The following is a 13633-nucleotide window of genomic DNA, read 5'->3' as shown; positions in this document are numbered from 1 at the left end:
GGAACTTAGTGAGGACCTCAAGAGCATTAAAAAGGTCCAGTCAAAAATGAAGGATGTACTAACTGAAATAAAAATTAATTCACAGGGAATCAATAGTAGAGTAGGTGAAGCCAAGAAGCAAACCATCAATTTGGAATATAAGGAAGCAAAACACACCCAATCAGAACAGCAAAAAGAATAAAAGAATCCAAAAAAATTAGGATAATATAAGGAGCCTCTGGGACAATTTCAAGCGCACCAACATTCGCATCATGGGGGTGCCAGAAGGAGAAGAGCGCAAGCAAGAAATTGAAAACCTATTTGAAAAAATAATAACAGAAGACTTCCCTAACTTGGTGAAGGAAACACACATATAAGTCCAGGAAGCCAGAGAGTCCCAAACAAGATGAACTCAAAGAGGTCCACACCAAGACACATCATCATCAAAATGCAAAAGGATAAAGACATAGAAAATCTTAAAAGCAGCAAGAGAAAAGCAATTAGTTACCTACAATGGAGCTCCCATAACACTGTCAGCCAATTTCTTAAAAGAAACTTTGCAAGCCAGAAGGGAGTGGCAAGAAATATTTAAAATGATGAAAAGCAAGGACCTGTAACCAAGATTACTCTATCCTACAAAGCTATCATTTAGAATTGATGATCATATAGAGTTTCCCAGACAAGAAAAAGTTATAGGAGCTCATCAACACCAAACCAGTATTATATGAAACGTTGAAGGGTCTTCTAGAAGAACAAAAATATTAATAAAATGGCAATAAATATATATGTCAACAATTGAATCTACAAACAAATTGAGCAAGCAGAAGAGAAACAGGCTCACAGATACAGAGACATTTTTGTTGGTTGTCAGATGGGAGGAGGTTGAGGGGATGGGCAAAAAAGGTGAAGGGATTAAGAAATACAAATTGATTGTTAGACTGATGAACCTCAAAGGAAAAGGGAGAGGGAGGACAGGAATAAATAAACCAAAGAATTTATATGCATATATACATAACCAATGGACACTGACAATAGTGCAGGGAAAGCAGGAGGGGGGCGGGAGTGGGGAGGAGGGGGTCAATGGGGGAAAAGGGAGGTACAGCTGTAATACTTTCAACAATAAAGATAAGTTTAAAAATAAATAAAAGCCCTGACCAGTGTGGCTCAGCGGTAGAGCATCGGCCCACGAACCAATGAGTCCCGGGTTCAATTCCAGACAAGGGCACGTACCTTGGTTGCAGTTCGTCCCTGGCCCTGGTCGTGGTCACGTGGGAGGCAACCAGTCAATGTGTCTCACGTCGATGTTTCTCTCTCTCTCTCTCTCTGTCTCTCCCTCTCTCTCTACCTGAAAATAAATAGGAAAATATCCTCAGGTGAAGATAAAAATAACAACAAATAACAAAAATAAATAAACAGTCCATGTGATTCAGACTTCATACAGAGAAAGACATTGAAGGGTAAATAATTTGACTATTTAAAAAATTTAGATGATACTCTAGCAACATCATTTCCTACAGGATATTAAACAGATTAAATCTCACCTAAAGTGTTAAAAACAAAATAAGCAAAATGACCTCCCTACTTGATCATCTAGGTCTTCTGAATTGTACCTAGTCATCACAGCTTTAGTTTTCAAACCTATGTTCCTTTTCAACAGTTCTTAAATACAATGCCAGAAGCCTTCAATGTAGATCTAAGCATGCGCACACACGTAAGTAGACTGAAGATTTTAAATTAAAGGGTCAAATGTATGTTATCAATTTATTGTTGATATTTGAGCTTCATTTAAGACCAAATTTCTTACTCTTCAAACACTAAGTTGGCATGAAGTACGTAAGAGCAGTTAAAAGAATTCTCACTCAGGAAATCCTTAGATTTGGTTTCCTAAAGACAGGCCTTGCAATTTTCTTGTGTATATTTTCTGATAGGTCTAAGAAAAAGAAAAATCCCAACCCCTGCACATCAAGGTACTCATGCCCTGGTCAGTGTGGCTCAGTGGTCAGAATGTCGGCCTGAGCACTAAAGGGTCTCGAATTCAATTCCTGGTCAAGGGCATGTATCTGGGTTGCAGGTTCGATCCCCAGCCTTGGTTGGGGCACATGAGTGTGTCTCTCAATGTGTCTCTCTCACATGGATATTTCTCTCTCTTTTCCCTCCTCCTTCCTTCCTCTCCACTCTCTAAAAATCAGTGAAAAAAATATCCTCGGGTAATGAATAACAACAAAAAAAGTACTCATTTAACAAAAAGATCAAATTAATATTGTGGCAGAGCTTGACTTCAGAATTTCCTGAACTAATTGCTGAAAATATCAACCTTTATTTCACATTAGTATTTCCAGTATTTGTAATATTAAAATGTTAATTATCAAAACATAAAAAATATCAAACTTGAAATCTTTATAATCTTTTTTATGAATAAAATTCTTATTCCTGAGAGTCAGGGCCCTTTTTTTAAAAAACCCATTCCAGGAAGGGCAAAGCAGCTCACTAGTTTTCTTTCCACTAACCTTGAAAAAAACCATTCACTAGGCAAAAGCTCAACTTGATGCTAAAAGCAAAAGGCACTGTTCTCAGGAGTCCACCCTGGACTTGGAAACTACACTGTATTTTATTATCCTTGTGATGGGTTTCTGCAATTTGCAACACGAAAACTTTCCATTGGTCAATGCACACATAGTTAAAATACTAATTCTTTGATTTCGAGGAAAGTTATTCAGTCCTTCCCAGGCCTTCTCTCTACTGGGTGGCAGGAACGGAGTGTAGAAGTGAGATAGGACAGGAATTCTGTTCTGCCAGAGAGAAGTGAGAAACCATTTGGATTCCCCCTACCCAATTAGACATTTTCCATCTGCACTTAACACAAATGGGAATGCTTAGAGATACAAATATGCTTTGCCAGGTCCTCCCCACTTCCTCCACTTACCTCTGATGTAGCATTTTCAATCTCTTAATAGGTCACAGAATTTGAGCAAAAGGGGAAAAAATGAACCTACAAATACCCCAGGTACTGTGGGCAGTTGGCATATTAGTCTAAGGTTAGATAATATGCTAAATACAGAACTTAAATCAATCCTTGAGTTTCTAGTTCACTTTAGTTGGGTATCTTCTCAGATGGTTCTAAAGTCAGTACAGTTAATAAATGCACTCAGTTGTTCAGTGGGTGAAGAAAAAAACTGACTTTTAGTCCATCCATAAGGACACTTTATGCAGTGCCCAGTATTTCCTTCCTCTGTAACATACAGAGACAGGTCACACTATATTCCCAGCAACAGAGAAGAGACTACGTAAGACACCAGAGGCACACCTCAGGAGGTCCTGGGACTCTGGCCAGGAAGGGAGCAATGAGGTGCGAGCACACAAGTTCCTGAAGGAAAAAAAAAAAATCTAAGTATAGCCCTGGCTGGTTTGGCTCAGGGGTTGGAGCGTCAACCTGCGGACCAGAGAGTCCCGGTTCGGTTCCCGCTAAGAGCAGGTACCAAAAAAAAAAACAAAACAAAAAACCATGAGTCTACTCCCCAGCCCCCATCCTCAAAGGCAAGTATGAAAGGAATTGTCACTTTAATACATTTTCTTCCTTCTTTAGTCGCTTTATTAAAAATAATGTGCCTAAAAGTCTACAGATGAGCTGAAATATCCTTGAAAAGAGGCACCTTACACACCAGTCTGCCTACCATTCCTACTACTGCGAAAACCACAATGTATCTTCTAGGAAACAAAACGGTCTCTGCTTGGGGGGAAATCTCTAATATAGCTGTAGCTGTAATTTGCTTCTATTTCTTGTTTTGTTTTTTTTCCCCTCTATGTATTTGAAATCATATCAGAAATAGTTTTTTTTTTTTGGTCAAATAATAGAACACTGAACTGAACTTGGCCTAACAACCAGTATACAGTTGTCGATCCATCTTGCATTAACAAAAATGAAATATAAATAAAAATAAGAAACTGAAACTAAAGAGAAAAACAAAGACAAAATTCAAATTTAATTTGAAAAATCTGATTTTATTTTCTGAATCATAAAGGAGTGTTTTCATGTTAAATTCAGAATGTTTAACTTTCCACTGATCTCTCAAAATACTTTACTGATATTGTTAACAGTGCTCAGAACTGTGTAAAAGTTAACATCCAATACCACATTTTAAAGAAAAAAGTTTAACCATAGGACCTATTTCTAAGAAACCTTCTCAAAGGTCAAGGTATTGACAACTCTAATTTTAAAAGAAAAGAATTTTAATCATTTTTGGAAATTTAAATGACAATGGTTTAAGAGCTAAAAATCAGATCTCTTTTAAAACAGAATAAATTTTAATTAGAGAAACTCATACTAGACAACTCCAATTAAACACAATACTTCCCTATCCCCAAAATTACTAAATACATTATTTCACCTTGGCATAGGAAAATTATAAAATGGAATTTAAAAATTATATAATATATATTAATACACAATTTTAATGTCATGTTTGCAAGCGGAATATGAAATTAGAACCAAATTCTACGTTCAAAGGACAGATGACAAATGCTCTTTCACTGTTTTATTTAAGAGCCCAGCCCACTCTTGGTTGTCTTCTACCCCCATATTATAAAGTCATGACCGATGGCCAAGAGTCGATCCATTTACCTGAAATAAACAGTAGTAGGTAATGGTCCTACATTTGTGTCCTTTACAAAATCCAGTACTCAAAAGGCTGGGGGGATTTATAAGAACATGATTTAGGAACACTTTAGAATCCCAAAGTACTCTGACATCCAGGTCCCTAAAATCTAGATGTTATTCATAGGCTATTCACATGTACTAAGCATGTCCAGCATGCAGGCAAAGTTCTTTTATGTATTCAAATTGAGGTAAAACAGAGAAAAAAATACTTATTAACAGAAGCTATGTAATGAAAAATAACCTCCTTTTGCTGCTTATTTCATATAAATTGATTTTTAAGTTTTCTCACAAAAGAGACTTAAAGCCAATCATTTCTCCAATTTCAGTTACCCAGAAAAATAAGCTTCTCCTTTCAAAGCAAAGCTTTCTTCTTTCATTATTAGTAAAGACTTTGAAATAAAAAAACAACAACCAAACAACAAAAAAACATTTTTGTTTCAGAATCTGCATTTTATACTTAACATGATACAATTTCTTATTACTTTATTTTTCAAATTTAGAAAGAATTCAGGCCTGAGTATTTTTTCAGATACCAAGCTATTCTGACAGAATTCATAAATACAATTTTCTGAAATAGGCAGGAAAGTCTGCTAACATTTACAAATTACCAATATCTCTTCTTTCAAGCTTAAGATGGCTGCAAATTAGTCATTATGATTAATTTTTCAATACAGATACAAATTTTAATCTTGATATTTTTGGCCAACATTTTAAATAGTCAATTACTACCCAGGTTTCAAATCAAAACAAACAAAAACTAATGAAAATGACCCAACTGGCAACAAGTCCCATGTTTCAATGTTATTTTTAACCTAACAATTATAACCTACTGCCAGTAATTATTTATGTTTCAGATCTAAAAGAATAATTGCAAGAATGGTACTTCACACTGGTTACCTTAATGCTTCCAGTATAAACAGAAGCGCTTAGAAAGTACCAGATCTTAAGCACTTTTTAAAATCTGAATTTGAATGTCCAATAGCATTTTTTAAATGTTACTTTTCCACTGATAGATTTTAGGGAGTCTAGTCACAAATAACATGGTTGATTTTAAAAAACCAAATCCCTAGCCACATGGTAATGGGATACTATACTTGTTTTTTTATAAAACAGTTCCAGGCAGACAAAAAGTAGAAGAAAATCTGTCAAATCAAAGTACTCTAAATAAAGTTCATCTTTTGTGTATCCCAGAGCAGAAAAGCTCAAAAATAAAAATATCAAAATTAAGAGACCACCTCCCCTCACCCCTACACAAAAACCCACCCAAAACACTTTAGTTCTGAGTCTAATGTTTCCCTAAAACGTTAATACCAGAGCTTTAAGGTACTTAAATCTGTACCACTAACTGTTGAAAGCGCCACACTATAGAGGAAATGCCCTAAAGGGTTCAGCAGCTGCCCACCCATCCCTACCACCCCCACCCCAATAACATGTAAGAGCTCCCGTAAAGTTGTTTTCTTATGCTAATAAAGGCATACCACCTAGTGTGCTAAAACTAGCAGCATTAGAGCAGTCAAGTGAAAATAGGAAGCCTACAGGAATGATCTAAATGCCTACTTAGAAGAAACAAAGCAGCAAACAGGACCTTTTGCCCTCTCCTTGTGTTTGTAAGGAAGTGTTTGAATTAAAGTCAGATTTATCCACATTAACAAAAATTTAACAAAGCTTCCCAAGACCCCAGAATAAAACCTGACCTTTTCAGTCAAAGGGCAAAGAGAGCCCTCTTCCATGTCCTGAAGTTTAATGAGTTCAAAGATAGGCAATAAAGGAAAAAAGAAAAGCATTAGGGGTGTGATGGGAACACATTGGAGTTTATCGAACAGTCACACCAAGTTTCTCCAGCACACGGACACCCTTCTCCTGGTATTCCTGCCGGGTCATCCAGAAGTTGTCTTTGTCTTTCATGATATCTGCTAGGACTGCACCACCCAGGAACACCATGTGCTTTCTGCGTGGCGGGTCTTCAATGCGGATCTTAAATTTCTAAAGAAAGAGAGGATAAAATGTCACATGTGCATAGCGCTTTGTGCTTTATAAAGATGACTTTTTCATATATTCTCCCACTGAATTCTCACAAAAGTCCTGTGATGTAAGTAGGACAGCAGGATTTGGTATCTGAGGTACAGAGACATTCTATAATTTGGCCAAAGCTCATAGCTAGTGTGTTCAGAACAGTCCTGATTTATACCTGTTACCACATCATTAGTAACGGCACCTATCAAGCGTCCTGATTTGAATAATTCCCATGATCACCCTACTGTGAGCCCAAATACCAGAGTTCTTTCTATTGGGGCAGCTTTTCCCATCAACTGATGGATGAACACATGGGTCAATCAGTTAGCTGTCAAATGAAGAGTTTGAATGAGAGGACTTCTATGGTTTCATCAAGGTCTAATGCTGCTATGATTGTAGTCCCATGCAATAAAGATGGAAGCTCTTTTCTTCTAATCAAAGCTCACTTTCTACTCTCTCAAGTTCAAATAAAATATTCTCAAAATAAAAAAAAAAGACCAGCCCTAGCCGGTGTTGCTCAATAGTTAGAGCGTCAGCCTGTGCACTGAAGGGTTTCAGGTTCAATTCCTGGTCAAGGGCACGTACCAGGGTTGCAAGTTCAATCCCCAACCCCCCTGGGGGGGGCATGTGGGAGGCAACCAATCAATGTCTCTCTCACATTGATGTTTCTCTCTCTCTCTCTCTCCTCTCCCTCCCTTCCTTCTACTAGCTCTAAAAAAAACAACCACCAAATACGGTCAAAATAAATCATGGGAATATTAGAAAAAAATGAACACAGTAACCAAAATGAAAGACAAGTAGGTACAGTTTTATACTCTATGGTCAGTATTAAATGTCTAACAAGGACACACCTTACTCTGTATGGTCAGGTAACACCTAAAAGAGAAACCTTAAAATGATGTCGTAGTTTTATTAAATGTCACAAATTCTGCAAAAGGACTCAAAATAACTGTCATTCTAAACTGTATGTCATAAAAATGAGCAGTAAGATCTGACAGCACATGACAGAAAAACACAAATGATCAATGTGAGGCTCTCCTAATGTTCTAACTATCTGAATTACTGTTTTTGCTCTTACGTAGGGGTTAGCAAACCATTTCTGTAAAGAGCCAGACAGCAAATACTTGAAGCTTTGCATGTGATGATAGGTAACACCATATAAAACAGCTATGTTCCCCAAAAATTGTATTTACAACAAAACAGCCATTGTGGGCACAGGGCCAGGCTGGCCACGCCCGCTCAAGGGAGGCTGGGGCTGCCTGCGGACACTGCTCCCGTGAAGCTTTCTCAGCTGCCTGCTGTTCTCTCTCACAGCACCTTCCGGACCCGAGATGAGGAACAGGAATTCTTATTCTTCATTGCCGCTTCTCTTTCCCTCTTCCCGACAGCTCCACAGCCCTAGAACTCCTTCCATGAGACTACTCCATCCCTGACTCCTTCCCAAGTCACCTACAGATGCCCAGGTGATTTCTCCTCATGCCTGCTCTTACTGTGTGTGTGCCCTCTCCATCATTTCCTGACATTATCCTTGTGACTTTGTCCTCTCCCTCTCACACTTGGCAAAACTTCAACTCAGGTGATCAACTCTCCACTTGCACCTGCTCTCAAGCAATGGAACACTACAGAAGAGAAACTCAGCATCTCACTTCGAATGTATCACTTACCTCAACTGAGCCCCTTCGTGCTGGCTCCGCAATCTCATCATATTTCTCCTCTCTCCTCCACTCTCCAAGACATTTTGTTTCCCTCCTTCTCTATTTTAAAAAACCTCTACGACCTCCTCCCTCCTCTCGGAGCCTCCTAACCTCTCTTTCTACATTCACCTTTCTCCCTCCCTTCAAAAGCCTATTTACACCAGACTTAACGATCCTTTAAAAACAAATCAGATCCTATCATTTCTTGGTTCAAAATCCAAGACTTTCTATTTCAGTAGGAGTAAAGCCAAACTCTACCGTGGCTGAACAAAACCTGCGTCCCAGTGGTCTTTCTGATCTCACCTCCCAGCCCTCTCCATTGCTCACTCAACTCCAGCATACCTGCCCGCTCCCACCGACTTGGGGCTTTTGCACTTGCTGTTCCTGCCTAGAAGGTTCTTCCCCCAGATAGGTACTTCCTCACTCCATTTAGGTCTCTGCTCAAAAGTCTTCTCATCAGAGGCCTTCCCTGATCACACTACATGAAGGAACACACTGTCTCCCCAACTCCTACCACTTTCTAATCCCCAACCTTACTTTACTTCTCTTCATAGTATTTATTACTGCTGATGTATTATTCTTCATAAACTAAAAGCAGAGATTTGGTTTTTGTCCACCACTGTTTTGTTTATCCCAGCACCTAGACCAGTGTTTGGCTCTTAGAAGGAGTTTAACATATTCTGAATAGATAACTGACCTGAAACTGATTTTAAATTATATGTGTAACTCAATAAAATCAGACAAGGGAGTGAAGGACTTAGACAATATGGCTCCTTTTCAGTCTTTTAATTTGTTTAATGTATGTGTGTCCATACCCAATTTAATTTCACCAACTTTGAGTCACATATGAGAAATGTCTCCAATATGTACAGTCCTCTGTAATGTGTAATCTTATTATCTAATACAGTTGATCAAAGTCCCTGAGACAAACCTGAGAGATTAATTCAGAATTAAGTGATTGTTGGTTGAAAGCACAGTATATAGTGTACTTCACACAGTCCAGCTTATAGAAAAAAAAAATCAATGTCAAACAATCATTAGCTATTACCTACTAGTATAAAAATTTCTTTCAACTACCAATTAAAGTTTGTTTCAGGAGCTATGATAGTTTATGAGGATACAAAAGAATTGGAGACATGATGTTTTATGAATCTGATTAGGGTGCTAAGATATATGCAAGAAATCGCCAGAAAATAACCTAGAATCAGAAATATGAGACAGTCTAAAAGAAGCACTAAAGGCTGATGACATATCCAAAAAGTTAAAAACAACAACACCAGAACACCAAGTGGGGCATTTATCCCTCCACAGTATAGCAGGTTTTCCCCATACATTTAGATACCTTGACTCTATTTGTTCCAAATAACCCAGAATGTTTGGTCCTGGACCTAGTCATCGCCATCCACTGAATACACAGGTGACCATAGTATGACCATTCTGGGATAGATTATGACCTTGAACCACTTAGTTCTTCCTATCTCTTCAAGGCTTTATTTTTTTAAAATAATTTTTATTTAAAAAAATTTTTTCCTCTGTTGATTTTAGAGAGAGAGAAGGGAGAGGGAGAGAGAGATAGAAACATCAATGACAGAGAACATCGATTGGCTGCCTCCTGCATGCCCCCCACTGGGGATCGGGCACACAACCTGGGCATATGCCCTGACTGGGACTGGAACTGGCGACCTTTTGGTGCAAGGTCAACCAACGCTCAACCAGTGAGCAACACAGGCCAGGGTTCAAGGCTGTACTTGACTGCATTAGAAATTTGTTTAGAAGGACGTCTTGCGCCCTCTGGTGGCTGTCAAGATTCACAGGCTACTTGACAGGGTTTTAAAAGTATGTTAACCGTTGGATTGATATGATTGATACTTACAGAAAGTTTTTCCACATCTCCCTTTAAAACTCGTTCTAAGTAAAGCTGTTTTAGTTCTCGTTCCAACCGTGACGGCAGCCCAGGGTACATAGTAGACCCTCCAGAAAGCACAATGTGCTTATAGAATTCAGATCTGGAAAGACACAATGGATACTCATTTGGGGTTTCAGATTAGGAAAACAGTACCTCAGAGTTCCTGTTATTTATATCATCCTCAGGTGGTTGCCAGAAGAATTAAATAAAATTCAACGTATGAGTCACAGGGTTGAATGTTTACTATTACTATTGTTATTTGATAATAAACCCTCTTTTTATATAAAATGATATATATCTATAGATTATATCTATATCTATAGATAGATATATATATTTTAAATCCTCACCCGAGGACGTTCTTCCATTTTTTTGTTCAGGTAGAGTGGGAGGGAGAGAGAAAGAGAAAAAAAACATCGATGTAAAAGGGACACATTGAGTGGCTGCCACCTGCACGACCAACCAGGGCCGGGGACAAACTGCAACCGAGATACGTGTCCTTAGCGGGAACCAAACCCAGGTCTCTCTGGACCACAGGCCAACGCTCTAACTGCTGAGCCAAACTGGCCAGGGCTAAAATGTTATAATTTTATGAAAATATTTCCAAAGCGCATGACACACTTTCTTGCAAATATAACTGAGTCTCTTTTTTTAATCCTCATCCGAGGACATTTTTCCATTTTTTGTTCAGATAGAGTGGGAGGGAGAGAGAGAAACATCGATGTGAAAGGGACACATCGAGTGGCTGCCACCCACACGACCAACCAGGGCTGGGGACAAACTGCAACCAAGGTACATGCCCTTAGCGGGAATCGAACCTGGGTCTCTCTGGACCGCAGGCCGACGCTCTAACCGCTGAGCCAAACTGGTCAGAGCTAACTGAGTCTTTTAATAACGACCACAGTTCATATTACAAATTTTCAGTATTTCAACTGTTATCACAGTGCTTTCCTGAAGCCTCTGAGATGTGGCTGTTTACTCTAATAACCATATTGTATTATGTTCCCAGTTCTTGCTTTTCAATTTTTCCATTTGCCTTCTGTAGTTCCCCTTTTGTTCCTTTGCCTTGAGGCTTATCGCTGTTATTTTTGGTTAGAATGATGAACATGTTTCCCTCCTACAGCGATCTTTTCTTCTTTCCTTAAAATATGCTGTTAGATATAATATCAAATAGTCAAATCTTAAATAACTACATATGTAGTAAAAGTAATATAATCTAAGAGAGGGTCTGAGGGACTCTTCTCATAGTAAAGCTCAGGAGCTGAGTCACATCCATTTGGGCTTCATTCAAATTGACTGGGTTCTCAATGGCTCAGGCTACTACAATTCTAGCTTCAAGAAGAACAGTGTTTTTGTTTTTAATTGCAGAAGCCAAAGAGTGTGGCACAAGCCAAGCAGTTGACATATGACTACATGTGATAAGCACCTATGAGCATTTACACACAGGCTTTCAATATGTAGAACACACAAACAAACAAAATTTTCAGTTGTCCTACTTTCCCATGCTGGGTCTGTGAAGAGGGCACTGAACTTTACTTCAGGGTTTTAGGAATGCCTAAGCTTTAATTACCACCAACAGGAATGTACTTTTAAATACAATTTTGCTATTAATTATCATTAAACCAAAGGACAAAAGCATCTATCTAATTACTATTATGAGAACTTACCATAATTATAAAGTCTAGATTATATTTTTTATCATCTCCCATTAGATTTATAGATTTATATTATGTACCAATTGCTATTTTATTCATTTCCATTATTATCCTACTCCTTAACCATCCCACAAAAATTAGGTGAGTATTTAATTCAGGGTTCAACAAACAAGTAAGCAAACACTTGCTTTACAAAATGCTTGCGTGAATTCCTCAAATAACCTGGGTGCAGAAGAGGGCTTTCTAACTATGGCTGAAACTCCAGATGCAATAAAAGAAAGATGATATATTATTTTTGTTTTTAATTTATTGATTGATTTTAAGAGAGGGGTAAAAAGAGAGAAACATCTAATTGTTGTTCCACTTAGGTATGCATTCATTGGTTGATTCTTATGTGTGCCCTGACTGGGGATCAAACCCAAAACTTTGGTGTATCGGGATGATGCTCTAACATCTACCCAGCCAGGGCTGATTATATATATATTTTATATAACTAAATAAAAACAAATTTTTGTATGGCTAAAAACACCATAAGCAAAAGACAAATGGTAAATTATGAGAATATATCTGCAACAGATAACACAGAGCTAATATAAAAAGAACTTTTAAAAACTGAGAGCCCTGGTCGGTTTGGCTCAGCAGTTGGAGCGTCAGCCTGCGGTCCAGAGACCCAGGTTCGGTTCCCGCTAAGGGTACATACCTCGGTTGCAGTTTGTCCCTGGCCCTGGCTGAGTAGTGCAGGAGGCAGCCACTCAATGTGTCGCTTTCACGTCGATGTTTCTCTCTCTCTCTTCCTCTCTCTCCCTCCCACTCTATCTGAACAAAAAATGGAAAAATGTCCTCGGGTGAGGATAAAAAATAAAGATAAAAATTGAGAGAAATGATTACAAAAATTCTATAGAAGAACAGGCAAAAGCCATGAATAGATAATTCACCAGAAAAAGATATAAAGCCCTGACCGATGTAACTCAGTGGTTAGGGGATCAGCCCTGGCCCCAAAGTGTCAGGGGTTCGATTCACGGTTGATAGCATGTACCTGGATTTCGTATTTGATTCTGGCGCATGCGGGAGGCAATTGATCAAATGTCTCTCTTACATCGATGTTCCTTTCTCTCTCTCCTCCTCTCCCTCTCTCTTCCTCTCCCTCTCTCCCCCTCTCCCTTCCACTCTCTCTAAAATATCAATGAAAAAATATCCTTGGGTGAGGATTAACAACAACAACAAAAAGGTAAAAAATGGATCTAAATACAGAAAAATGATGTTCAACTTCACTCTTAAGAGAGATGCAAATTAAAACTACACTGAGGTATTATTTCTCACTCATCAGATCAGCATAAAAGTAAAAAGGTTGACAAACTGTGAACAAGCTGCAGGAACACAGGTGCCCTAGTGTTCTCACCTATTACTGGTGAGAATGAGCAATAATAAACCACACCCATTTACCCTTCGAACCAAAAATGCCCCCGCTAACTACAGAAATGTAGCGTGCACAAGGTTATTATTGCAGCATTATTTGTCAACTCAAATACTAGAATCTACCTAAACAACTAAGATTCACTGAATAAACCATGGTATGTATAAACTGAAAAAAACGAATGCAACTGAAAAAAAGAATGAGGACAATCTTTAAGAAATGGTATAAGATTGTTTACGATCTACTAAGCAAAAAAGGCAAAGTGCAACAGTATTTACATTATACTACCTTTGTTTTAAGAGAAAATAAAAAGCACAC

The 13633-nt window shown here is 38.3% G+C and overlaps 1 protein-coding gene across 3 annotated transcripts in view; it reads right to left on the bottom strand.

Annotated features, from left to right (window-relative positions):
• Positions 1-3988: 3988 nt before the first annotated feature.
• Positions 3989-13633, bottom strand: part of ACTR2 (actin related protein 2) — a 41299-nt gene continuing 31654 nt past the window's right edge. The window contains exons 9-10 of one of the 3 annotated variants that reach the window (XM_036262474.1): positions 10214-10346; positions 3989-6616 (exon numbers count right to left, since the gene is read on the bottom strand). In XM_036262474.1, the coding sequence (XP_036118367.1) occupies positions 6446-6616; positions 10214-10346 (304 nt within the window). In that variant the 3' untranslated portion in view covers positions 3989-6445. The remainder of the gene's footprint in view (positions 6617-10213; positions 10347-13633) is intronic. The other 2 variants (XM_036262473.1, XM_036262472.1) reach the window with 2 other exon arrangements.

This window comes from Molossus molossus, unplaced genomic scaffold (genome assembly GCF_014108415.1).
Source record: "Molossus molossus isolate mMolMol1 unplaced genomic scaffold, mMolMol1.p scaffold_m16_p_15, whole genome shotgun sequence".
In the NCBI taxonomy this organism is placed as follows: domain Eukaryota; kingdom Metazoa; phylum Chordata; class Mammalia; order Chiroptera; family Molossidae; genus Molossus; species Molossus molossus.
This window is presented reverse-complemented; position numbering and strand designations above follow the sequence as displayed.